Source organism: Amblyomma maculatum, chromosome 2 (assembly GCF_055883805.1).
Source record: "Amblyomma maculatum isolate TAMU_Amacu chromosome 2, ASM5588380v1, whole genome shotgun sequence".
Taxonomy (NCBI): domain Eukaryota; kingdom Metazoa; phylum Arthropoda; class Arachnida; order Ixodida; family Ixodidae; genus Amblyomma; species Amblyomma maculatum.
Window position 1 is genome coordinate 136,452,623 of NC_139345.1, and position 27,408 is coordinate 136,480,030.

The following is a 27,408-nucleotide window of genomic DNA, read 5'->3' on the forward strand; positions in this document are numbered from 1 at the left end:
TTCCCGGCGCACATGACCGGTCCCGCGGCAGCGCAGGCACTGCATTGGCCGCCCAGGCACCACAACAAGGGCCAACTCCCCTGCTACTCTTATCTGGTGAGGCAGGTCTTCTATCCTCATCCCGGGCTTCAACTTCAGGAGTACGGCTCTCGTTGTGGAGCCCTTTTCGTGCACGCCCTGGACTCGCCACCGCTCACGGGTCACTTCGTTCACCTCACCGAAAGCCGCAAAAGCAGTTCGGATGTCCTCATCCGCCACGCCATTCAACATCCAGTGGAGCCGTAGCTTCACCTGTTGGTCCTCCGGGTCAATGACGATGCACCGTCGACCTTTCACTTGGAGCTCCTTGAAGGCTACCAGCCGCTTGGTTGCTTCAGTGCTGCTCAAAGTCACCGCCCAGACATGGTTTATTTGGTAAGCCCCCAAGGCCACCACGTCTGGGAGCGTACCAGTCTTGGCCAGGGCGTCCCGGAAATATTCAACCCTGAAGGGTCGCACTCGTACGTCTCCGTGCAAAAAAACTGTGTTGAAAACAACACGTCCGGTGGGCAGATGCGGCAAAATGAGCTGATATTCCTTATCATCGATTCCGTTAAGCCTGTTACCGCGGCCAGCCTGGGCCGCAATCGCCGCTCCGCCGGAGCTCATGATTCTGCGTCCGTACACGCCGGTGGCCGGAAGTAGAATGGAATACCACCGACGCCGGACGGAGACGCCGCATTTGACGTTGGCTTTTCCGCTATGCCCATTCAGACCAGCTGTGCGATGCGGACTGCAGGCCCAGCTGTGATGTGACAAAAAAAGTAAAAAACGCTGCGTCGGCCGGGAATCGAACCAGGGTCAACTGCTTGGAAGGCAGCTATGCTAACCACTATACCACCGACGCTTTTTTTTTTTCTTTATTGCCTGTTTTGAGTTCACATCAATTCAAAAAAGATCCACGATAATGGTAAAACGCGCAACAACCAGACTTCGGCTGTCACGAAAGGTTTAAAATTTTTTGAGGACAGCCAGTTCATCAAGCACACTGATCCAGTCAGGTGGATCAGAAAGCACCCGATACGTTTCTCTAAGGAGCAGCACACTCTCGATAAAGTTCTCGCGTACAGAACGCGTGTTGACATCTGCATGTTGCACCTGCATCCTTGTTTTCCACAGGCTGTGGAGGCTCAGGACCATGACTAAATCCAAAGGAATACCCTCACTCTCGACTGGAAGGAACCGTATGCCATACGGATCTAACGGAAGGTCTTTCTTTAGTGTTCTCTGGAGAACATCCCAGTGAAAGACTGGGTCCCAGCAATCCAGAAAGACGTGCTCGATTGTCTCTGGTTTTTTGCAAAGGAGACAGTCTGTTGTCCAGGGAACGAATAAGCCTCTTTCATGTAACCAGGTTTTAACAGGTAATGTGTTGGAATGTAGCTTAAAGAAGAACGTTTTAACTGAAGGCCTAACTGGCATCTTTTTCACACGCTTTAAGACATCCTGTCCGGGGCCTCCACGGTGTGGTGCACGGTAAATCGGCAACGGTATCATCACATCCAGAAGATCTTTGTACAGCTTCTTCTTACACACTTTGCTCAAGTATTCCATTGAAAAACGCGCATGCAACATTCTGAAAGACAAGACAACTTCGCGCATGTACCCTTTTAAAGCGCCACTCATATTCTCACCAGAACAGACAACGTATTCTGGAAGCATTTTACACAGTCGTACTTGCATGACCGTCCTCAAGAATTTGTCGTTTTGATCACGAAGGAAAAAAAAACGCGAGACAACCTGTCGCAAAAAGAGATGCACAAGGCCCAAGCCCCCCGCCTTAACAGGCAGAAAGAGGTTGGTTCTGCTGCACTTTTCCCATGTTGATGACCACATGAAAACGGCAAAGACACGATGAATTTTTTGAATGCTAACACGCGTCGCCGAAAGCACATTCATTACGTACCATATCTTTGCCACAAGGAAAACATTGCACACATAAGCGCGTGAGAACATTGACAACGGCTTGCCCTGCCATGAACCAGCTTTCTCTCTCGCTCTCTCTGCTTGGCCAGCCCAGAATGGGGTGGGATCTTGGTACGATTCAAGCGGCACGCCTAAATACTGGGTCGGCAATTTTGACCATTGCAAACGAGAAAAGTATTCAGGCGTAACATCCCAGTCTCCATGCCAGAAACCGGCACTTTTTTCCCAATTTACTTCACAGCCTGTCTGTCGGCAGAATTTTTCAACAAGGGCAGTAACTTCTTGAATGCTTTCTCTGCTTGAACAGAATACAGCGATGTCATCTGCATATGCCAGCATTTTGACCTGTGCTGACTGCAGCATAAAACCAGTTATACGTTCATTGTTTATGATAGACCGGCAGAGAGGCTCGAGGTAGGCCGCGAACAGTAGGGGTGACAGGGGGCAGCCTTGCCTCACTGACGACAGCACACGGATGCTGTCAGTGAGCTCTCCATTCACAATTATCCGTGTCGTGCAGTTCGCATACACCATTCGAACACCTTCCTCAATCACTCGCCCTATGTTTAAGTGTGTCAATACTTCGAACAAGGCATCGTGCGAAACGCGATCGAATGCTTTGGCGAGATCCAGCTGTATCATTGCCACTCGAGATCCAATCGCGTCACAACACTCCAAAACAGTTCGTACCACGTGCACATTAGTTGCGATGCTTCGACCTTTAATGCCGCACGTCTGGTGTGGCCCAACCAGACTCGGTATTACACTTTGAAGCCTTTTCGCCAGCACTTTCATGTATATTTTGTAATCCACGTTGGTGAGGCTTATCGGCCGATAAGAACCCACCAACAGGCGTTTTCCTGGCTCATCATACTTCGGAATCAAAACAATGTGCGAGGTAGAAAACGAAGGTGGGACCTGCTTACGTTCGTATGACTCATCTAGCACTTTAAGCAAAATCTGGGCTGTGTAATCTTTAAATGCTTTGTAGAAAGCAGCGCCAAGCCCATCAGGTCCTGGCGACTTTCCCATTGGAAGGTCGTCTATCGCACTTTCTATTTCTGTCAAACTTATGGGTCGTTCTAGACGCGTTTTAACATCCTCATCGAGCTTTGGCATTTGGCGCAAAAATTCTGCCTGAAAGCCATTTTTGACTTCGCGTTTACGGCCAAGCAATTCATTGTAGTGTTCTATAAAGGTATTTTTGATAGTAGCAGGGTCACTAGTTACAGCACCTCGGTTGTCAATTTGCCGTATTTCCTTTTGATACGCGTGCCGTTTCTCATCTGACAGCGCTCGCTTAGTTGGCGTCTCCCCCGCCCAAAATTTTTCCGACCTTGCTCTTATCACTGCTGCCTTATACTTTTCAGTGTCAATGTTTTCAAGTTGTCGTTTCAAGGCTTTTATTTCTTCTGCATATCTTCCCGGCTGGATGCTATCCATGCTAAGCAAAAACTCAAGCTCCTCGTGCATTTCTTTCTCTTTTCTTTTTTCCTCATATCGAATTGCGCTTGCAGTTTTGATAGCTAAAAGCTTTACTCTCTGCTTTAGCTCCTCCCACTCAACTATATAGCTTTCGGCCTGCGTCGAAAGTAATTTATCGAGTTCTTTCGTTGTCTCTCTTACAAAACTGTCGTCCTCTAAAAGCTTCACGTTAAATTTCCACAGGTGCCAGTTAAATCGTGACCTCCGCTGTTTCCTGCCAAATGTTCCAATTACTAAGCAATGGTCACTGAAGCTTACGGGCTTAACGTCATACTCTGTGCACAATGAAGCCAGTTCAACAGAGACATAAATGCGATCTAATCTGGCGTGGCTATCCCTTTGAAAATGCGTGTATTTAGGGTGTGCGTCGTAAGAGAACAAATAGCCAACGTCTTCGAGATTACACTCATTAATTAAAGAGTGCAGCAGCTGAGCACTCTTATCCCTCACTGGCAAATTTTTTGCGCGGTCCTGAGCGAAACAAACACAGTTGAAGTCTCCTATCAATATTACTACCTTGTCGCACCTAAGATGCATTTCGAGACTTTCGAAAAATGTTCTGCGCTCGCTCACCGCGTTCGGAGCATAAACACAGACAACACGATAACTATAATTTGAAAACGAAAAGTCAACAACAAGAAGGCGACCGCATTGGGAAGCCACAACGGAAGCAACATTGATGCCTAAACTTTTACGAATAAATAAAACGCAGCCACCCGACGCGCCGACGGAATGGCAGACGCATACGTCATACAAAGAAGAAAAGGACGACGCCATACGATCAGTTAGCTCTTCGCTTTCAATCTTAGTTTCTTGGATAGCGATTAGGTCAAGGTCATTTTCAAGAATTAGGCGTCGCAGCTGACTTTGTCGTCTTCTTGCTCCCAAACCCCGGACATTTAAAGATGCTAGACGAAGTGTTACATCGAGATTAACCGCCATGTTTAGTAACAAAAGCCCCGCTAATAAGAGTTCGTGGCGGGTAACAAAACACTAAACTCACAGTGCATAAAGCCTCCATGCAGCGTTCCCCAATCCAGTCTTTTGCAGGCGCCGTACAGATCACAGCCAGCACCGTCTTTACTGAGTCCACCTGGCCACACAGGCCAAAGGATTATGGAGGCGGTTTCACCGCCTGCCTTGACTCGGATGGGACGTTCGGGTTCGGCCGCGATTTGACGGCCGGCCGTCTCCTCCCGGTTGTTTTTGGTGGCGGCTCCCCGCTGCCACTGCCGTCCAGTCGCTCACTCTCGGTATCTTTCTGGTCACGCGGCCGCTTTCCGGGAAGTATACCGGCACCGACGCCAGCTGCTCCCTGAGTAACGTCCATTGCGGGTGCTTCGGCGCCCTCGATGTTCGATTCGTCGTCGTTCGTCGCGTTACCCAACGCAGAATCCTCTTGGTCGGTAACTATTGGTTTGCTCGGTGGGCTAGCGTGAACACTAGGCTTCTGCGGCACAAGGACTTGAAGATTAGGCTGCAATACTTCCTTGTCCGCTGGTCCTTTTCCTGCTTGCGAAGTCTCCTCAGCGTCCGCCTCATCCATGTACAGCTCGAACGCTTCATCGCTTTTGCCGGGACCGGTGACGCTTGCGTATGTGCGAGTGCACTGACTCTCTTCGTGTCCGAACCGACGGCAAGAGCTGCATCGCGGAATGCGGCACTCACGCCGTATGTGACCTGTACCTTGGCAGCGCAGGCAAAGCGGGGCCCTGCCAGGCACTACCACTAGAGCCAATTCGCCACTGACGCTCACCTGATGCGGAAGGTCGTCGAGCTTGACACCTGGATTCAACTTGAGTGTCACAAGTCTTGTTGTTGAACCCTTATCCGACACGCCCTGTGCTCTCCACTTCTCCTTTGCAACATCTGTCACCCTCCCGAAAGCAGCAAAGGCGAGCCGCACGTCTTCGTCTGGTACACTGTGCAGCAACCAGTGTACCTTCATTCGGACGTCTCGGTTAGCAGGATCGATGACGAGACACCGAGCACCTTTAACCTGCAGGTCTGCAAAGCGAAGTATCCTCTTCATCGAGTCAGCGTCCTTGAAGGTCACGGCCCAGACGTGGTTCATGCGGTACGCCCCCAGGGCGATAACATCCGGCATGAGCGAAAGCGGAGCAAGCGCATCACGAAAGTCTTCCACCCGGTATGGGCGGGCCCTGATGTCACCGTGCAAAAAAACAGTATTTTCAACAAATCGACCTGTAGGCAAACTTGGCAGTACAACCTGATAATCACTGTCCGAACCAAAAAGCCTGTTTCCGCGGCCAGACATGACCGCTGTACCCGCTCCAACGGAGCCCAACATAACACGTCCGTTCGCTACGGTGGCCGGAAGTGGAGTCCACTATACCACCGACGCAGCACGGAGACACCGCATTTGACGTTGGCTTTTCCGCTATGCCCATTCAGACCAGCTGTGTGACGACGACTGCAAGTCCAGCTGTGATGTGACAAAAAAAAGTAAAAATGCTGCGTCGGCCGGGAACCGAACCCGGGTCAACTGCTTGGCAGGCAGCTATGCTAACCACTATACCACCGACGCCGGACGGAGACGCCGCATTTGACGTTGGCTTTTCCGCTATGCCCATTCAGACCAGCTATGCGATCCGGACTGCAGGTCCAGCTGTGATGTGACAAAAAAAAGTAAAAATGCTGCGTCGGCTGGGAATCGAACCCGGGTCAACTGCTTGGAAGGCAGCTATGCTAACCACTTTACCACCGACGCCGGACGGAGACGCCGCATTTGACGTTGGCTTTTCCGCTATGCCCATTCAGACCAGCTATGCGATTCGGACTGCAGGTCCAGCTGTGATGTGACAAAAAAAGTAAAAATGCTGCGTCGGCCGGGAATCGAACCCGGGTCAACTGCTTGGAAGGCAGCTATGCTAACCACTATACCACCGACGCTTTTTTTTTTTTTTTTTCTTTATTGCCTGACTTTGACACAAATACAACGCACTGGAAAACAAAACAACAGGAACAAAGGAATAATATATGTACACAAAGCTAGTTCGCGTTGCCTATCCCCCACTGAGGGGCAGGCATTGTCATTTTAAAATTCCTTGAGCACCGTCAAAGGTTCCAGCTTTGACAGCCACTCAGGAGCACATGGTTGCAATTTAAGCACGTCGAGCCATCGCTGCACACTTTCACGGAAATACATGCGGGCTGGCCGTGCATCTGGATCGCAGTGATAACCAGCCATTCGTGCGCGCCATATACTGTGGAGGCACATTAACATAACCTGGTCTAACGGCATATCATCGTGGTTATCCAATGGCAAATACCTAATGCCATGGGAATCAAGTGGCAACTGTTTTTTAATTGTCCTTTGCAGAACATCCCACAAATATACCCCTTCCCAGCAATGCAAAAACACGTGATCTATTGTCTCTGGATGTTTGCAGATGAGACATTGGGCCCCCCACGGTAGGAAAATACCCTTTTCCTCCATAAATGATTTTACACTCAAAGTACCGGTATGTAGCATAAAGAAAAAAGTTTTAGCTCCCGTAGCAACTTGCATTTTCTTTACGCGTTTTAATACATTACTTCCTGTGCCTCCATAGTATAAAGCTCGGTACAAGGGCACCGGGAACACCACTTCACAAACATCCTTGTATAATGTTCTCCTGTTAACATTACTTAAATACTCTTTCGAAAAACGTGCGCTTAAGAATTTCACGCTCAAAACAATTTCCCTAAAGAATCCAAAAAGAGATCCCGGCATACATTGCGTATAAAGTACGAAATCAGGCAACGCTCGACCAAGTCTTTGTTGACACACTGTGCGCAGGAATGGATCACTGGCATCCCTAAAAAACATAAACCGGTTGACAATCTGTCGCACAAACAAATGACCCAGACCAAGCCCTCCATGCTTCACCTGCCGGAACAAATTTGTCCGACTGCACCTCTCCCAACTCGAGGCCCAAACAAACACCGCAAAAACTCGATGCAATTTTTGCACATTTACACGGGAGCAATGCAACACTTGCATTACATACCATAACTTACTAATTAAAAACAGGTTACAAACTGCGGCTCTTGCAAATATTGATAATTGAGCGCTTTTCCATTTCTCCGCTTTTTCACGGGTTTCTCTGACCTGCTCTAGCCAGTATGGCTCGCTTTCCTTGTAAAATTCCAAGGGCACACCCAAGTACTTTGCAGGCGTTGTAACCCACGACACATTAGCGAAAGTGTCGGGGGTCAGCTGCCAGTCTCCGTGCCAAAATCCCAGGCACTTACCCCAGTTAACTTTACTCCCTGTGACTTTGCTAAAATGTTTTACCACCTCCACTGTCCTCTTTATACTCTCCTTATTCACACAAAAAACCGCAACGTCGTCTGCGTAAGCCAGCAATTTGACTTCTGACTCCTGCAGTCGAAAACCATCAATGTCATTGTTTTGTAGGATGCTTAAACACAATGTTTCAATATAAATGCCGAACAAAATAGGGCTGAGGGGGCAACCTTGGCGCACCGAACGTCGTACGTTGATGGGGGCCCCCAGTGACTTATTGACAATTAATCTCGTAGTGCAGTTACGGTACGCCAAGGCCACTCCCTCTCGACTAACAGAGCCGACATTAACATGGTCTAATATACTGAACCGAATAGCATGCGCCACACAATCAAAAGCTTTCTCCAAGTCCAACTGCAGTAAAGCAACACACGCATGAGTTGCATCGCAGCATTCGAGCACACTTCTCGCTTTGTGAATGTTCTGAAAGATGGATCGCCCTTTGATACCGCACGTTTGGTGAGGGCCCACTAGTTCGCATATAACCGTTTGTAGTCTGCCAGCAAGCACCTTCATATAAATCTTGTAATCAACGTTTGTCAGAGCAATGGGCCTGTAAGACGACAACTGCCTAAGCTTATCTGGTTGGTCAGTTTTCGGAATAAGTATTGTGTGCGACGATCCGAAAGACGCAGGCAGTGCCTTCAGCTCATACGCTTCATTAAATAAGGCACACAACAAAGGAGATAGCTGTTGCTTGAACGCTTTATAAAAAGCCGCACTCAGGCCATCAGGCCCGGGTGATTTCCCAGGGTTTAAATTTTCTATTGCCTGCTGCACTTCTTTTTCGCTTATTGGCTGCTCCAGTCTTTCTTTTTGTTCGTCATCAATTTTTGGCATCGCGTCAAGAAAGGATTCTTTAAAACGGTCCAAATTAACCTCTCGGAACGAAAATAGCTCTTCATAATACTCCCGGAAAGCTTCCGCGATTCCTTCGTTATCGGTTTCTGTGCGTCCTGCCCAATCTACCTCTGCCACGTGATTTCGCCTTGCATTTGCTTTGTTATTCCCAACGATCTTTTTGTCGGCGTCTCATCCATGGCCAATTTTTCCGCTCTCGCACGCACCAGTGCTCCGCGATAACGGTCTTCGTCATTCAGTTGGTCTGTTTTATTTTTCTAACGTCGTCCATGTATAACCCTGGCGTGTTACACTCCAGGGCTAACAATTTATCTAGCAAAGATCTTAAATGCATTTCATTTTGTTTTTCTTGAAACCGTATGCAGCTGGCCTTTTCTATAGCTTTGATTTTAATTTGTTGCTTACACAGTTCCCATTCTTGACCCAGTTCGTGGGTGTCCTCCTGACAAATATTACCAATTTCTTCTTCTACTAGTCTGGTGAATTGCTCGTCATTCAGCACTTTATTATTTAACTTCCACAATTCCCAATTAAAACCGCTACCTCCCTTTCTTGGTCCAATTGTACACTGAACCATGCAGTGATCTGAGTACGTTACCGCCAAAACATAATAATCCTGGCATTTTGGAGCCAGTTCTGCGGCCACATAAATTCTGTCAAGGCGGGCGTGGCTAGCACCCTGAAAATGCGTATACTGAACCCGTCGATCGCTCGTGAGACACTCTGCAACGTCTTCCAGTGCAAACTCGTCAATCAAGCGCGAAAGCACCTCTGTGCTACGATCCCTAAATGTACGAAGGCTAGTTTTGTCACCGCAGCTCAGTACACAATTGAAATCCCCCAGAAAGACAAGTTGCTTATCCGTGTTTAAATACCCTTCAACAAAATCAAACAAAGCAGCCCTCTCATCAACTACCGTAGGTGCATATATACAAACAGCACGCCACTCAGCCGAGCAAAAACTAAAATCGAGGACCACACCCCGACCCGACGGAAAAGAAGCATGCGACTGCAATACAAGACCCGGCAACTTCTTCACAAACAGGACGCATCCAGCAGTAGTACCGACTGCATGGCTGACAACTGCGTAAAACCGCGACGTGAAACGTTGCACCATGCTCTCGGTCTCTTGTTCACCCTCGACTTTTGTCTCTTGAACTCCAAGTATATCGATGTCATTTTCATTTAAAAGGCGCAGGACCTGGCTCTGCTTCCTTTTTGCTGCTAGACCTCTCACGTTAAGGGTCGCAACCTTTAGTGACAGTACATAAGCCATTTTCTTAGAGTGAAAAGAGGCCAAGAGCTTGGTGCTTACCCTTCACGTCTAGCATGGCGCTAGACGCTTTCGTTGACGCCAGAGCCATGAGGTTGGACTGGCAGACCTTGTGACGGGGGCGGCTTTTCGGCAGCTCTCCTGTCCGTCGAGACATTCGGTCTTGGTTTGAAGGTCGCCCTCCTCCCTATTGGCGTTTTTATCGGCGGCTCGTCGTTGCTAGCTGCCTCTGCCTCATTCGTCTCACTGGCGCTCCCGTCGTGGGCACGCTTCGCAGGGCCCTGGACGTTGGTCGCTCGGCCGCTGCTCCCTTCGAGGGTCCCCCGTCTGCCCGCAGACTCCGGAAGTTCAATTTTTGAGCTCTCAGCATCGCTCACCGTTTCTTTCTCCGACGGTCCGTTGCTTGGCAGTGCCACTTCCCTGTCTGGTCCACCGAGCATCTCGTCGCCACCCCCCGGGGGCACTAACATGCCTGTCGTTGCTGCCATCCTCTCATCCTCTCCGACCCCTTTTGCGGCCTCCTCCGTCTCTGCGACGTCCATTCGGTGTTCCGTCATGTCCGCCCTCGCTGTTGGTGCAGTAGCCACTGCATACGTTCGTACGCAGTCTTCCTCCGAGTGGCCAAACCGCTTACACGTCGCACACCGCGGAATCTTACATTCCCGGCGCACATGACCGGTCCCGCGGCAGCGCAGGCACTGCATGGGCCGCCCAGGCACCACAACAAGGGCCAACTCCCCTGCTACTCTTATCTGGTGAGGCAGATCTTCTATCTTCATCCCAGGCTTCAACTTCAGAAGCACGGTTCTCGTTGTTGAGCCCTTTTCGTGCATTCCCTGGACTCGCCACCGCTCACGGGTCACTTCCGTCACCTCACCGAACGCCGCAAAAGCTGTTCGGATATCCTCATCCGCCACGCCGTGCAACATCCAGTGGAGCCGTAGCTTCACCTGTTGGTCCTCGGGGTCAATGACGTTACACCGTCGACCTTTCACTTGAAGCTCCTTGAATGCTAGCAGCCGCTTGGTTGCTTCCGTGCTGTTCAAAGTCACCGCCCAGACATGGTTTATTTGGTAAGCCCCCAAGGCCACCACGTCTGGGAGCGTATCAATCTTGGCCAGGGCGTCCCGGAAATCTTCAACCCTGAAGGGTCGCACTCGTACGTCACCGTGCAAAAAAACTGTGTTGAAAACAACACGTCCGGTGGGCAGATGCGGCAAAATAATCTGATATTCCTTGTCGTCGTTTTCCTCAAGCCTGTTACCGCGGCCAGCCTGGGCCGCAATCGCCGCTCCGCCGGAGCTCATCATTCTGCGTCCGTACACGCCGGTGGCCGGAAGTAGAATCACTATACCACCGACGCCGGACGGAGACGCCGCATTTGACGTTGGCTTTTCCGCTATGCCCATTCAGACCAGCTGTGGGATTCGGACTGCAGGTCCAGCTGTGATGTGACAAAAAAAAGTAAAAATGCTGCGTCGGGCGGGAATCGAACCCGGGTCAACTGCTTGGAAGGCAGCTATGCTAACCACTATACCACCGACGCCGGACGGAGACGCCGCATTTGACGTTGGCTTTTCCGCTATGCCCATTCAGACCAGCTATGCGATTCGGACTGCAGGTCCAGCTGTGATGTGACAAAAAAAAGTAAAAATGCTGCGTCGGCCGGTATTCGAACCCGGGTCAACTGCTTGGAAGGCAGCTATGCTAACCACTATACCACCGACGCCTTTTTTTTTTCTTTATTGCCTGGCTTTGACACAAATACACAGCACTGGAACTCAAAACAACAGGAAAAAAAGGAATAATATATGTACACAAAGGTAGCTAGCGTTCCCTAACACCCACTGAGGGGCAGGCATTGTCATGTTAAAATTCCTTGAGCACCGTCAAAGGTTCCAGCTTTGACAGCCACTCAGGAGCACATGGTTGCAATTTAAGCACGTCGAGCCATCGCTGCACACTTTCACGGAAATACATGCGGGCTGGCCGTGCATCTGGATCGCAGTGATAACCAGCCATTCGTGCGCGCCATATACTGTGGAGGCACATTAACATAACCTGGTCTAACGGCATATCATCGTGGTTATCCAATGGCAAATACCTAATTCCATGGGAATCAAGTGGCAACTGTTTTTTTATTGTCCTTTGCAGAATATCCCACAAATATACTCCCTCCCAGCAATGCAAAAACACGTGATCTATTGTCTCTGGCTGTTTGCAGATGAGACATTGGGCCCCCCACGGTAGGAACATACCCTTTTCCTCCATAAATAATTTTACACACAAAGTACCGGTATGTAGCATAAAGAAAAACGTTTTAGCTCCCGTAGAAACTTGCATTTTCTTTACGCGTTTTAATACATTACTTCCTGTGCCTCCATAGTATAAAGCTCTGTACAATGGCACCGGGAACACCACTTCACAAACATCCTTGTGTAATGTTCTCCTGTTAACATTACTTAAATACACTTTCGAAAAACGTGCGGTTAAGAATTTCACGCTCACAACAATTTCCCTAAAGAATCCAAAAAGAGAACCCGGCATACATTGAGTATAAACTACGAAATCAGGCAACGCTCGACCAAGTCTTTGTTGACACACTGTGCGCAGGAATGGATCGCTGGCATCCCTAAAAAACATAAACCGATTGACAATCTGTCGCACAAACAAATGACCCAGACCAAGCCCCCCATGCTTCACCTGCCGGAACAAATTTGTCCGACTGCATCTCTCCCAACTCGAGGCCCAAACAAACACCGCAAAAACTCGATGCAATTTTTGCACATTTACACGGGAGCAATGCAACACTTGCAGAACATACCATAACTTACTAATTAAAAACAGGTTGCAAACTGCGGCTCTTGCAAATATTGATAATTGAGCGCTTTTCCATTTCTCCGCCTTTTCACGGGTTTCTTTGACCTGCTCTAGCCAGTATGGCTCGCTTTCCTTGTAAAATTCCAAGGGCACACCCAAGTACTTTGCAGGCGTTGTAACCCACGACACATTAGCGAAAGTGTCGGGGGTCAGCTGCCATTCTCCGTGCCAAAATCCCAGGCACTTACCCCAGTTAACTTTACTCCCTGTGACTTTGCTAAAATGTTTTACCACATCCACTGTCCTCTTTATACTGTCTTTATTCACACAAAAAACCGCAATGTCATCTGCGTAAGCCAGCAATTTGACTTCTGACTCTTGCAGTCGAAAACCATCAATGTCATTGTTTTGTAGGATGCTTAAACACAATGTTTCAATATAAATGCCGAACAAAAGAGGGCTGAGGGGGCAACCTTGCCGCACCGAACGTCGTACGTTGATGGGGGCATCCAGTGACTTACTGACAATTAATCTCGTAGTGCAGTTACGGTACGCCAAGGCCACTCCCTCTCGAATAACAGAGCCGACATTAACATATTCTAATATACTGAACAGAATAGTATGTGCCACACAATCAAAAGCTTTCTCCAAGTCCAACTGCAGTAACGCAACACATGCATGAGTTGCATCGCAGCATTCGAGCACACTTCTCGCTTTGTGAATGTTCTGAAAGATAGATCGCCCTTTGATACCGCACGTTTGGTGAGGGCCCACTAGTTCGCATATAACCGTTTGTAGTCTGCCAGCAAGCACCTTCATATAAATCTTGTAATCAACGTTTGTCAGAGCAATGGGCCTGTAAGACGACAACTGCCTAAGCTTATCTGGTTGGTCAGTTTTCGGAATAAGTACTGTGTGCGACGATCCGAAAGACGCAGGCAGTACCTTCAGTTCATACGCTTCATTAAATAAGTCACACAACAAAGGAGATAGCTGTTCCTTGAACGCTTTATAAAAAGCCGCACTCAGGCCATCAGGCCCGGGTGATTTCCCTGGGTTTAAATTTTCTATTGCCTGCTGCACTTCTTTTTCGCTTATTGGCCGCTCCAGTCTTTCTTTTTGTTCGTCATCAATTTTTGGCATCGCGTCAGGAAAGGATTCTTTAAATCGGTCCAAATTAACCTCTCGGGACGAAAATAGCTCTTCATAATACTCCCGGAAAGCTTTCGCGATTCCTTCGTTATCGGTTTCTGTGCGTCCTGCCCAATCTAGCTCTGCCACGTGATTTCGCCTTGCATTTGCTTTTTCTATTCCCAACGATCTTTTTGTCGGCGTCCCATCCATGGCCAATTTTTCCGCTCTCGCACGCACCAGTGCTCCGCGATAACGGTCTTCGTCATTCAGTTGAAGTCTTTGCTTTATTTTTCTAACGTCGTCCATGTATAACCCTGGCGTGTTACACTCCAGGGCTAACAATTTATCTAGCAAAGATCTTAAATGCATTTCATTTTGTTTTTCTTGAAACCGTACGCAGCTGGCTTTTTCTATAGCTTTGATTTTGACTTGTTGCTTACACAGTTCCCATTCTTGACCCAGTTCGTGGGTGTCCTCCTGACAAATCTTACCAATTTCTTCTTCTACTAGTCTGGTGAATTGCTCGTCATTCAGCAGTTTATTATTTAACTTCCACAATTCCCAATTAAAACCGCTACCTCCCTTTCTTGTTCCAATTGTACACTGAACCATGCAGTGATCTGAGTACGTTACCGCCAAAACATAATAACCCTGGCATTTTGGGGCCAGTTCTGCGGACACATAAATCCTGTCAAGGCGGGCGTGGCTGGCACACTGAAAATGAGTATACTGAACCCGTCGCTCGCTCGTGAGACACTCTGCAACGTCTTCCAGTGCAAACTCGTCTATCAAGCGCGAAAGTACCTCTGTCCTACGATCCCTAAATGTACGATGGCTAGTTCTGTCTCCGGAGCTCAGTACACAATTGAAATCTCCCAGGAAGACAAGTTGCTTATCCGTTTTTAAATACCCTTCAACAAAATCAAACAAAGCAGCCCTCTCATGAACTACCGTAGGTGCATATATACAAACAGCACGCCACTCAGCCGAGCAAATACTAAAATCGAGGACCACACCCCGACCCGACGGAAAAGAAGCATGCGACTGCACTACAAGACCCGGCAACTTCTTCACAAACAGGACGCATCCAGCAGAAGTACCGACTGCATGGCTGACAACTGCGTAAAACCGCGACGTGAAACGCTGCACCATGCTCTCGGTCTCTTGTTCACCCTCGACTTTTGTCTCTTGAACTCCAAGTATATCGATGTCATTTTCATTTAAAAGGCGCAGGACCTGGCTCTGCTTCCTTTTCGCTGCTAGACCTCTCACGTTAAGGGTCTCAACCTTTAGTGACAGTACATAAGCCATTTTCTTAGAGTGAAAAGAGGCCAAGAGCATGGTGCTTACCTTTCACGTCTAGCATGGCGCTAGACGCTTTCGTTGACGCCAGAGCCATGAGGTTGGACTGGCAGACCTTGTGACGGGGGCGGCTTTTCGGCAGCTCTCCTGTCCGTCGAGACATTCGGTCTTGGTTTGAAGGTCGCCCTCCTCCCTATTGGCGTTTTTATCGGCGGCTCGTCGTTGCTAGCTGCCTCTGCCTCGTTCGTCTCACTGGCGCTCCCGTCGTGGGCACGCTTCGCAGGGCCCTGGAAGTTGGTCCCTCGGCCGCTGCTCCCTTCGAGGGTCCCCCGTCTGCCCGCAGACAACGGAAGTTCAATTTTTGAGCTCTCGGCCTCGCTCACCCTTTCTTCCTCCGACGGTCCGTTACTTGGCAGTGCCACTTCCCTGTCTGGTCCCCCGAGCATCTCGTCACCACCCCCCGGGGGCACTAACATGCCTGTCGTTGCTGCCATCCTCTCAGCCTCTCCGACCCCTTTTGCGGCCTCCTCCGTCTCTGCGACATCCATTCGATGTTCCGTCATGTCCGCCCTCGCTGTTGGTGCAGTAGCCACTGCATACGTTCGTACGCAGTCTTCCTCGGAGTGGCCAAAACGCTTACACGTCGCACACCGCGGAATCTTACATTCCCGGCGCACATGACCGGTCCCGCGGCAGCGCAGGCACTGCATGGGCCGCCCAGGCACCACAACAAGGGCCAACTCCCCTGCTACTCTTATCTGGTGAGGCAGGTCTTCTATCTTCATCCCAGGCTTCAACTTCAGAAGCACGGTTCTCGTTGTTGAGTCCTTTTCGTGCACGCCCTGGACTCGCCACCGCTCACGGGTCACTTCAGTCACCTCACCGAAAGCCGCAAAAGCAGTACGGATATCCTCGTCCGCCACGCCATGCAACATCCAGTGGAGCCGTAGCTTCACCTGTTGGTCCTCCGGGTCAATGACGATACACCGTCGACCTTTCACTTCAAGCTCCTTGAAGGCTAGCAGCCGCTTGGTTGCTTCCGTGCTGTTCAAAGTCACCGCCCAGACATGGTTTATTTGGTAAGCCCCCAAGGCCACCACGTCTGGGAGCGTACCAATCCTGGCCAGGGCGTCCCGGAAATCTTCAACCCTGAAGGGTCGCACTCGTACGTCGCCGTGCAAAAAAAACTGTGTTGAAAACAACACGTCCGGTGGGCAGATGCGGCAAAATGATCTGGTATTCCTTATCGTCGTTTTCGTCAAGCATGTTACCGCGGCCAGCCTGGGCCGCTATCACCGCTCCGCTGGAGCACATGATTCTGAGACCGTTCACTACGGTGTCCGGAAGTAGAATGACTATACCACCGACGCCGCACGGAGACACCGCATTTGACGTTGGCTTTTCCGCTATGCCCATTCAGACCAGCTGTGTGATGACGACTGCAAGTCCAGCTGTGATGTGACAAAAAAAAGTAAAAACGCTGCGTCGGCCGGGAATCGAACCCGGGTCAACTGCTTGGAAGGCAGCTATGCTAACCACTATACCACCGACGCCGCACGAAGACACCGCATTTGACGTTGGCTTTTCCGCTATGCCCATTCAGACCAGCTGTGTGATGACGACTGCAAGTCCAGCTGTGATGTGACAAAAAAAAAGTAAAAACGCTGCGTCGGCCGGGAATCGAACCCGGGTCAACTGCTTGGAAGGCAGCCATGCTAACCACTATACCACCGACTTTTTTGTTCTTTATTGCCTGACTTTGACACAAATACAACGCACTGGAAAACAAAACAACAGGAACAAAGGAATAATATATGTACACAAAGCTAGTTCGCGTTGCCTATCCCCCACTGAGCGGCAGGCATTGTCATTTTAAAATTCCTTGAGCACCGTCAAAGGTTCCAGCTTTTACAGCCACTCAGGAGCACATGGTTGCAATTTAAGCACGTCGAGCCATCGCTGCACACTTTCACGGAAATACATGCGGGCTGGCCGTGCATCTGGATCGCAGTGATAACCAGCCATTCGTGCGCGCCATATACTGTGGAGGCACATTAACATAACCTGGTCTAACGGCATATCATCTTGGTTTTCCAATGGCAAATACCTAATGCCATGGGAATCAAGTGGCAACTGTTTTTTAATTGTCCTTTGCAGAACATCCCACAAATATACCCCCTCCCAGCAATGCAAAAACACGTGATCTATTGTCTCTGGCTGTTTGCAGATGAGACATTGGGCCCCCCACGGTAGGAAAATACCCTTTTCCTCCATAAATGATTTTACACTCAAAGTACCGGTATGTAGCATAAAGAAAAAAGTTTTAGCTCCCGTAGCAACTTGCATTTTCTTTACGCGTTTTAATACATTACTTCCTGTGCCTCCATAGTATAAAGCTCGGTACAAGGGCACCGGGAACACCACTTCACAAACATCCTTGTATAATGTTCTCCTGTTAACATTACTTCAATACTCTTTCGAAAAACGTGCGCTTAAGAATTTCGCGCTCAAAACAATTTCCCTAAAGAATCCAAAAAGAGATCCCGGCATACATTGCGTATAAACTACGAAATCAGGCAACGCTCGACCAAGTCTTTGTTGACACACTGTGCGCAGGAATGGATCACTGGCATCCCTAAAAAACATAAACCGGTTGACAATCTGCCGCACAAACAAATGACCCAGACCAAGCCCCCCATGCTTCACCTGCCGGAACAAATTTGTCCGACTGCACCTCTCCCAACTCGAGGCCCAAACAAACACCGCAAAAACTCGATGCAATTTTTGCACATTTACACGGGAGCAATGCAACACTTGCATTACATACCATAACTTACTAATTAAAAACAGGTTACAAACTGCGGCTCTTGCAAATATTGATAATTGAGCGCTTTTCCATTTCTCCGCTTTTTCACGGGTTTCTCTGACCTGCTCTAGCCAGTATGGCTCGCTTTCCTTGTAAAATTCCAAGGGCACACCCAAGTACTTTGCAGGCGTTGTAACCCACGACACATTAGCGAAAGTGTCGGGGGTCAGCTGCCATTCTCCGTGCCAAAATCCCAGGCACTTACCCCAGTTAACTTTACTCCCTGTGACTTTGCTAAAATGTTTTACCACATCCACTGTCCCCTTTATACTCTCCTTATTCACACAAAAAACCGCAACGTCGTCTGCGTAAGCCAGCAATTTGACTTCTGACTCCTGCAGTCGAAAGCCATCAATGTCATTGTTTTGTAGGATGCTTAAACACAATGTTTCAATATAAATGCCGAACAAAAGAGGGCTGAGGGGGCAACCTTGGCGCACCGAACGTCGTACGTTGATGGGGGCCCCCAGTGACTTATTGACAATTAATCTCGTAGTGCAGTTACGGTACGCCAAGGCCACTCCCTCTCGAATAACAGAGCCGACATTAACATGGTCTAATATACTGAACAGAATAGTATGCGCCACACAATCAAAAGCTTTCTCCAAGTCCAACTGCAGTAAAGCAACACACGCATGAGTTGCATCGCAGCATTCGAGCACACTTCTCGCTTTGTGAATGTTCTGAAAGATGGATCGCCATTTGATACCGCACGTTTGGTGAGGGCCCACTAGTTCGCATATAACCGTTTGTAGTCTGCCAGCAAGCACCTTCATATAAATCTTGTAATCAACGTTTGTCAGAGCAATGGGCCTGTAAGACGACAACTGCCTAAGCTTATCTGGTTGGTCAGTTTTCGGAATAAGTATTGTGTGCGACGATCCGAAAGACGCAGGCAGTGCCTTCAGCTCATACGCTTCATTAAATAAGGCACACAACAAAGGAGATAGCTGTTGCTTGAACGCTTTATAAAAAGCCGCACTCAGGCCATCAGGCCCGGGTGATTTCCCAGGGTTTAAATTTTCTATTGCCTGCTGCACTTCTTTTTCGCTTATTGGCCGCTCCAGTCTTTCTTTTTGCTCGTCATCAATTTTTGGCATCGCGTCAAGAAAGGATTCTTTAAAACGGTCCAAATTAACCTCTCGGAACGAAAATAGCTCTTCATAATACTCCCGGAAAGCTTCCGCGATTCCTTCGTTATCGGTTTCTGTGCGTCCTGCCCAATCTACCTCTGCCACGTGATTTCGCCTTGCATTTGCTTTTTCTATTCCCAACGATCTTTTTGTCGGCGTCTCATCCATGGCCAATTTTTCCGCTCTCGCACGCACCAGTGCTCCGCGATAACGGTCTTCGTCATTCAGTTGAAGTCTGTTTTATTTTTCTAACGTCGTCCATGTATAACCCTGGCGTGTTACACTCCAGGGCTAACAATTTATCTAGCAAAGATCTTAAATGCATTTCATTTTGTTTTTCTTGAAACCGTATGCAGCTGGCCTTTTCTATAGCTTTGATTTTAATTTGTTGCTTACACAGTTCCCATTCTTAACCCAGTTCGTGGGTGTCCTCCTGACAAATATTACCAATTTCTTCTTCTACTAGTCTGGTGAATTGCTCGTCATTCAGCAGTTTATTATTTAACTTCCACAATTCCCAATTAAAACCGCTACCTCCCTTTCTTGGTCCAATTGTACACTGAACCATGCAGTGATCTGAGTACGTTACCGCCAAAACATAATAATCCTGGCATTTTGGAGCCAGTTCTGCGGCCACATAAATTCTGTCAAGGCGGGCGTGGCTAGCACCCTGAAAATGCGTATACTGAACCCGTCGATCGCTCGTGAGACACTCTGCAACGTCTTCCAGTGCAAACTCGTCAATCAAGCGCGAAAGCACCTCTGTGCTACGATCCCTAAATGTACGAAGGCTAGTTTTGTCACCGCAGCTCAGTACACAATTGAAATCCCCCAGAAAGACAAGTTGCTTATCCGTGTTTAAATACCCTTCAACAAAATCAAACAAAGCAGCCCTCTCATCAACTACCGTAGGTGCATATATACAAACAGCACGCCACTCAGCCGAGCAAAAACTAAAATCGAGGACCACACCCCGACCCGACGGAAAAGAAGCATGCGACTGCACTACAAGACCCGGCAACTTCTTCACAAACAGGACGCATCCAGCAGTAGTACCGACTGCATGGCTGACAACTGCGTAAAACCGCGACGTGAAACGTTGCACCATGCTCTCGGTCTCTTGTTCACCCTCGACTTTTGTCTCTTGAACTCCAAGTATATCGATGTCATTTTCATTTAAAAGGCGCAGGACCTGGCTCTGCTTCCTTTTTGCTGCTAGACCTCTCACGTTAAGGGTCGCAACCTTTAGTGACAGTACATAAGCCATTTTCTTAGAGTGAAAAGAGGCCAAGAGCTTGGTGCTTACCCTTCACGTCTAGCATGGCGCTAGACGCTTTCGTTGACGCCAGAGCCATGAGGTTGGACTGGCAGACCTTGTGACGGGGGCGGCTTTTCGGCAGCTCTCCTGTCCGTCGAGACATTCGGTCTTGGTTTGAAGGTCGCCCTCCTCCCTATTGGCGTTTTTATCGGCGGCTCGTCGTTGCTAGCTGCCTCTGCCTCATTCGTCTCACTGGCGCTCCCGTCGTGGGCACGCTTCGCAGGGCCCTGGACGTTGGTCGCTCGGCCGCTGCTCCCTTCGAGGGTCCCCCGTCTGCCCGCAGACTCCGGAAGTTCAATTTTTGAGCTCTCAGCATCGCTCACCGTTTCTTTCTCCGACGGTCCGTTGCTTGGCAGTGCCACTTCCCTGTCTGGTCCACCGAGCATCTCGTCGCCACCCCCCGGGGGCACTAACATGCCTGTCGTTGCTGCCATCCTCTCATCCTCTCCGACCCCTTTTGCGGCCTCCTCCGTCTCTGCGACGTCCATTCGGTGTTCCGTCATGTCCGCCCTCGCTGTTGGTGCAGTAGCCACTGCATACGTTCGTACGCAGTCTTCCTCCGAGTGGCCAAACCGCTTACACGTCGCACACCGCGGAATCTTACATTCCCGGCGCACATGACCGGTCCCGCGGCAGCGCAGGCACTGCATGGGCCGCCCAGGCACCACAACAAGGGCCAACTCCCCTGCTACTCTTATCTGGTGAGGCAGATCTTCTATCTTCATCCCAGGCTTCAACTTCAGAAGCACGGTTCTCGTTGTTGAGCCCTTTTCGTGCATTCCCTGGACTCGCCACCGCTCACGGGTCACTTCCGTCACCTCACCGAACGCCGCAAAAGCTGTTCGGATATCCTCATCCGCCACGCCGTGCAACATCCAGTGGAGCCGTAGCTTCACCTGTTGGTCCTCGGGGTCAATGACGATACACCGTCGACCTTTCACTTGAAGCTCCTTGAATGCTAGCAGCCGCTTGGTTGCTTCCGTGCTGTTCAAAGTCACCGCCCAGACATGATTTATTTGGTAAGCCCCCAAGGCCACCACGTCTGGGAGCGTATCAATCTTGGCCAGGGCGTCCCGGAAATCTTCAACCCTGAAGGGTCGCACTCGTACGTCACCGTGCAAAAAAACTGTGTTGAAAACAACACGTCCGGTGGGCAGATGCGGCAAAATAATCTGATATTCCTTGTCGTCGTTTTCCTCAAGCCTGTTACCGCGGCCAGCCTGGGCCGCAATCGCCGCTCCGCCGGAGCTCATCATTCTGCGTCCGTACACGCCGGTGGCCGGAAGTAGAATCACTATACCACCGACGCCGGACGGAGACGCCGCATTTGACGTTGGCTTTTCCGCTATGCCCATTCAGACCAGCTGTGGGATTCGGACTGCAGGTCCAGCTGTGATGTGACAAAAAAAAGTAAAAATGCTGCGTCGGGCGGGAATCGAACCCGGGTCAACTGCTTGGAAGGCAGCTATGCTAACCACTATACCACCGACGCCGGACGGAGACGCCGCATTTGACGTTGGCTTTTCCGCTATGCCCATTCAGACCAGCTATGCGATTCGGACTGCAGGTCCAGCTGTGATGTGACAAAAAAAAAGTAAAAATGCTGCGTCGGCCGGTATTCGAACCCGGGTCAACTGCTTGGAAGGCAGCTATGCTAACCACTATACCACCGACGCCTTTTTTTTTTCTTTATTGCCTGGCTTTGACACAAATACACAGCACTGGAACTCAAAACAACAGGAAAAAAAGGAATAATATATGTACACAAAGGTAGCTAGCGTTCCCTAACACCCACTGAGGGGCAGGCATTGTCATGTTAAAATTCCTTGAGCACCGTCAAAGGTTCCAGCTTTGACAGCCACTCAGGAGCACATGGTTGCAATTTAAGCACGTCGAGCCATCGCTGCACACTTTCACGGAAATACATGCGGGCTGGCCGTGCATCTGGATCGCAGTGATAACCAGCCATTCGTGCGCGCCATATACTGTGGAGGCACATTAACATAACCTGGTCTAACGGCATATCATCGTGGTTATCCAATGGCAAATACCTAATTCCATGGGAATCAAGTGGCAACTGTTTTTTTATTGTCCTTTGCAGAATATCCCACAAATATACTCCCTCCCAGCAATGCAAAAACACGTGATCTATTGTCTCTGGCTGTTTGCAGATGAGACATTGGGCCCCCCACGGTAGGAACATACCCTTTTCCTCCATAAATAATTTTACACACAAAGTACCGGTATGTAGCATAAAGAAAAACGTTTTAGCTCCCGTAGAAACTTGCATTTTCTTTACGCGTTTTAATACATTACTTCCTGTGCCTCCATAGTATAAAGCTCTGTACAATGGCACCGGGAACACCACTTCACAAACATCCTTGTGTAATGTTCTCCTGTTAACATTACTTAAATACACTTTCGAAAAACGTGCGGTTAAGAATTTCACGCTCACAACAATTTCCCTAAAGAATCCAAAAAGAGAACCCGGCATACATTGAGTATAAACTACGAAATCAGGCAACGCTCGACCAAGTCTTTGTTGACACACTGTGCGCAGGAATGGATCGCTGGCATCCCTAAAAAACATAAACCGATTGACAATCTGTCGCACAAACAAATGACCCAGACCAAGCCCCCCATGCTTCACCTGCCGGAACAAATTTGTCCGACTGCATCTCTCCCAACTCGAGGCCCAAACAAACACCGCAAAAACTCGATGCAATTTTTGCACATTTACACGGGAGCAATGCAACACTTGCATAACATACCATAACTTACTAATTAAAAACAGGTTGCAAACTGCGGCTCTTGCAAATATTGATAATTGAGCGCTTTTCCATTTCTCCGCCTTTTCACGGGTTTTTTTGACCTGCTCTAGCCAGTATGGCTCGCTTTCCTTGTAAAATTCCAAGGGCACACCCAAGTACTTTGCAGGCGTTGTAACCCACGACACATTAGCGAAAGTGTCGGGGGTCAGCTGCCATTCTCCGTGCCAAAATCCCAGGCACTTACCCCAGTTAACTTTACTCCCTGTGACTTTGCTAAAATGTTTTACCACATCCACTGTCCTCTTTATACTGTCTTTATTCACACAAAAAACCGCAATGTCATCTGCGTAAGCCAGCAATTTGACTTCTGACTCTTGCAGTCGAAAACCATCAATGTCATTGTTTTGTAGGATGCTTAAACACAATGTTTCAATATAAATGCCGAACAAAAGAGGGCTGAGGGGGCAACCTTGGCGCACCGAACGTCGTACGTTGATGGGGGCATCCAGTGACTTATTGACAATTAATCTCGTAGTGCAGTTACGGTACGCCAAGGCCACTCCCTCTCGAATAACAGAGCCGACATTAACATATTCTAATATACTGAACAGAATAGTATGTGCCACACAATCAAAAGCTTTCTCCAAGTCCAACTGCAGTAACGCAACACATGCATGAGTTGCATCGCAGCATTCGAGCACACTTCTCGCTTTGTGAATGTTCTGAAAGATAGATCGCCCTTTGATACCGCACGTTTGGTGAGGGCCCACTAGTTCGCATATAACCGTTTGTAGTCTGCCAGCAAGCACCTTCATATAAATCTTGTAATCAACGTTTGTCAGAGCAATGGGCCTGTAAGACGACAACTGCCTAAGCTTATCTGGTTGGTCAGTTTTCGGAATAAGTACTGTGTGCGACGATCCGAAAGACGCAGGCAGTACCTTCAGTTCATACGCTTCATTAAATAAGTCACACAACAAAGGAGATAGCTGTTCCTTGAACGCTTTATAAAAAGCCGCACTCAGGCCATCAGGCCCGGGTGATTTCCCTGGGTTTAAATTTTCTATTGCCTGCTGCACTTCTTTTTCGCTTATTGGCCGCTCCAGTCTTTCTTTTTGTTCGTCATCAATTTTTGGCATCGCGTCAGGAAAGGATTCTTTAAATCGGTCCAAATTAACCTCTCGGGACGAAAATAGCTCTTCATAATACTCCCGGAAAGCTTTCGCGATTCCTTCGTTATCGGTTTCTGTGCGTCCTGCCCAATCTAGCTCTGCCACGTGATTTCGCCTTGCATTTGCTTTTTCTATTCCCAACGATCTTTTTGTCGGCGTCCCATCCATGGCCAATTTTTCCGCTCTCGCACGCACCAGTGCTCCGCGATAACGGTCTTCGTCATTCAGTTGAAGTCTTTGCTTTATTTTTCTAACGTCGTCCATGTATAACCCTGGCGTGTTACACTCCAGGGCTAACAATTTATCTAGCAAAGATCTTAAATGCATTTCATTTTGTTTTTCTTGAAACCGTACGCAGCTGGCTTTTTCTATAGCTTTGATTTTAACTTGTTGCTTACACAGTTCCCATTCTTGACCCAGTTCGTGGGTGTCCTCCTGACAAATCTTACCAATTTCTTCTTCTACTAGTCTGGTGAATTGCTCGTCATTCAGCAGTTTATTATTTAACTTCCACAATTCCCAATTAAAACCGCTACCTCCCTTTCTTGTTCCAATTGTACACTGAACCATGCAGTGATCTGAGTACATTACCGCCAAAACATAATAACCCTGGCATTTTGGGGCCAGTTCTGCGGACACATAAATCCTGTCAAGGCGGGCGTGGCTGGCACACTGAAAATGAGTATACTGAACCCGTCGCTCGCTCGTGAGACACTCTGCAACGTCTTCCAGTGCAAACTCGTCTATCAAGCGCGAAAGTACCTCTGTGCTACGATCCCTAAATGTACGATGGCTAGTTCTGTCACCGGAGCTCAGTACACAATTGAAATCTCCCAGGAAGACAAGTTGCTTATCCGTTTTTAAATACCCTTCAACAAAATCAAACAAAGCAGCCCTCTCATGAACTACCGTAGGTGCATATATACAAACAGCACGCCACTCAGCCGAGCAAATACTAAAATCGAGGACCACACCCCGACCCGACGGAAAAGAAGCATGCGACTGCACTACAAGACCCGGCAACTTCTTCACAAACAGGACGCATCCAGCAGAAGTACCGACTGCATGGCTGACAACTGCGTAAAACCGCGACGTGAAACGCTGCACCATGCTCTCGGTCTCTTGTTCACCCTCGACTTTTGTCTCTTGAACTCCAAGTATATCGATGTCATTTTCATTTAAAAGGCGCAGGACCTGGCTCTGCTTCCTTTTCGCTGCTAGACCTCTCACGTTAAGGGTCTCAACCTTTAGTGACAGTACATAAGCCATTTTCTTAGAGTGAAAAGAGGCCAAGAGCATGGTGCTTACCTTTCACGTCTAGCATGGCGCTAGACGCTTTCGTTGACGCCAGAGCCATGAGGTTGGACTGGCAGACCTTGTGACGGGGGCGGCTTTTCGGCAGCTCTCCTGTCCGTCGAGACATTCGGTCTTGGTTTGAAGGTCGCCCTCCTCCCTATTGGCGTTTTTATCGGCGGCTCGTCGTTGCTAGCTGCCTCTGCCTCATTCGTCTCACTGGCGCTCCCGTCGTGGGCACGCTTCGCAGGGCCCTGGACGTTGGTCGCTCGGCCGCTGCTCCCTTCGAGGGTCCCCCGTCTGCCCGCAGACTCCGGAAGTTCAATTTTTGAGCTCTCAGCATCGCTCACCGTTTCTTTCTCCGACGGTCCGTTGCTTGGCAGTGCCACTTCCCTGTCTGGTCCACCGAGCATCTCGTCGCCACCCCCCGGGGGCACTAACATGCCTGTCGTTGCTGCCATCCTCTCATCCTCTCCGACCCCTTTTGCGGCCTCCTCCGTCTCTGCGACGTCCATTCGGTGTTCCGTCATGTCCGCCCTCGCTGTTGGTGCAGTAGCCACTGCATACGTTCGTACGCAGTCTTCCTCCGAGTGGCCAAACCGCTTACACGTCGCACACCGCGGAATCTTACATTCCCGGCGCACATGACCGGTCCCGCGGCAGCGCAGGCACTGCATGGGCCGCCCAGGCACCACAACAAGGGCCAACTCCCCTGCTACTCTTATCTGGTGAGGCAGATCTTCTATCTTCATCCCAGGCTTCAACTTCAGAAGCACGGTTCTCGTTGTTGAGCCCTTTTCGTGCATTCCCTGGACTCGCCACCGCTCACGGGTCACTTCCGTCACCTCACCGAACGCCGCAAAAGCTGTTCGGATATCCTCATCCGCCACGCCGTGCAACATCCAGTGGAGCCGTAGCTTCACCTGTTGGTCCTCGGGGTCAATGACGATACACCGTCGACCTTTCACTTGAAGCTCCTTGAATGCTAGCAGCCGCTTGGTTGCTTCCGTGCTGTTCAAAGTCACCGCCCAGACATGATTTATTTGGTAAGCCCCCAAGGCCACCACGTCTGGGAGCGTATCAATCTTGGCCAGGGCGTCCCGGAAATCTTCAACCCTGAAGGGTCGCACTCGTACGTCACCGTGCAAAAAAACTGTGTTGAAAACAACACGTCCGGTGGGCAGATGCGGCAAAATAATCTGATATTCCTTGTCGTCGTTTTCCTCAAGCCTGTTACCGCGGCCAGCCTGGGCCGCAATCGCCGCTCCGCCGGAGCTCATCATTCTGCGTCCGTACACGCCGGTGGCCGGAAGTAGAATCACTATACCACCGACGCCGGACGGAGACGCCGCATTTGACGTTGGCTTTTCCGCTATGCCCATTCAGACCAGCTGTGGGATTCGGACTGCAGGTCCAGCTGTGATGTGACAAAAAAAAGTAAAAATGCTGCGTCGGGCGGGAATCGAACCCGGGTCAACTGCTTGGAAGGCAGCTATGCTAACCACTATACCACCGACGCCGGACGGAGACGCCGCATTTGACGTTGGCTTTTCCGCTATGCCCATTCAGACCAGCTATGCGATTCGGACTGCAGGTCCAGCTGTGATGTGACAAAAAAAAAGTAAAAATGCTGCGTCGGCCGGTATTCGAACCCGGGTCAACTGCTTGGAAGGCAGCTATGCTAACCACTATACCACCGACGC

At 49.4% G+C, this 27,408-nt stretch overlaps 1 protein-coding gene and 11 non-coding genes across 12 annotated transcripts in view; all 12 read right to left on the reverse strand.

Moving 5' to 3' along the window:
• The window catches only part of LOC146199959 (uncharacterized), an 83,545-nt gene extending 61,787 nt beyond the window's left edge, over positions 1 to 21,758 (reverse strand). The window contains exons 1-2 of the mRNA XM_084592245.1: positions 21,124 to 21,758; positions 4,750 to 5,162 (exon numbers count right to left, since the gene is read on the reverse strand). Coding sequence (XP_084448371.1) covers positions 4,750 to 5,162; positions 21,124 to 21,725 — 1,015 coding nt within the window. The 5' untranslated portion in view covers positions 21,726 to 21,758. The remainder of the gene's footprint in view (positions 1 to 4,749; positions 5,163 to 21,123) is intronic.
• Positions 815 to 886, reverse strand: TRNAG-UCC (transfer RNA glycine (anticodon UCC)). The gene has a single exon. It is a non-coding gene; the product is annotated as a tRNA-Gly (tRNA).
• Positions 6,110 to 6,181, reverse strand: TRNAG-UCC (transfer RNA glycine (anticodon UCC)). The gene has a single exon. It is a non-coding gene; the product is annotated as a tRNA-Gly (tRNA).
• Positions 6,292 to 6,363, reverse strand: TRNAG-UCC (transfer RNA glycine (anticodon UCC)). Its single transcript has one exon. It is a non-coding gene; the product is annotated as a tRNA-Gly (tRNA).
• Positions 11,371 to 11,442, reverse strand: TRNAG-UCC (transfer RNA glycine (anticodon UCC)). The gene has a single exon. It is a non-coding gene; the product is annotated as a tRNA-Gly (tRNA).
• TRNAG-UCC (transfer RNA glycine (anticodon UCC)) lies at positions 11,554 to 11,625 on the reverse strand. The gene has a single exon. It is a non-coding gene; the product is annotated as a tRNA-Gly (tRNA).
• On the reverse strand, positions 16,634 to 16,705 carry TRNAG-UCC (transfer RNA glycine (anticodon UCC)). The gene has a single exon. It is a non-coding gene; the product is annotated as a tRNA-Gly (tRNA).
• On the reverse strand, positions 16,818 to 16,889 carry TRNAG-UCC (transfer RNA glycine (anticodon UCC)). The gene has a single exon. It is a non-coding gene; the product is annotated as a tRNA-Gly (tRNA).
• Positions 21,759 to 21,889: 131 nt separating the features above from the next.
• Positions 21,890 to 21,961, reverse strand: TRNAG-UCC (transfer RNA glycine (anticodon UCC)). The gene has a single exon. It is a non-coding gene; the product is annotated as a tRNA-Gly (tRNA).
• A 112-nt stretch (positions 21,962 to 22,073) lies between these two features.
• TRNAG-UCC (transfer RNA glycine (anticodon UCC)) lies at positions 22,074 to 22,145 on the reverse strand. The gene has a single exon. It is a non-coding gene; the product is annotated as a tRNA-Gly (tRNA).
• Positions 22,146 to 27,152: 5,007 nt separating this feature from the next.
• On the reverse strand, positions 27,153 to 27,224 carry TRNAG-UCC (transfer RNA glycine (anticodon UCC)). Its single transcript has one exon. It is a non-coding gene; the product is annotated as a tRNA-Gly (tRNA).
• A 112-nt stretch (positions 27,225 to 27,336) lies between these two features.
• On the reverse strand, positions 27,337 to 27,408 carry TRNAG-UCC (transfer RNA glycine (anticodon UCC)). The gene has a single exon. It is a non-coding gene; the product is annotated as a tRNA-Gly (tRNA).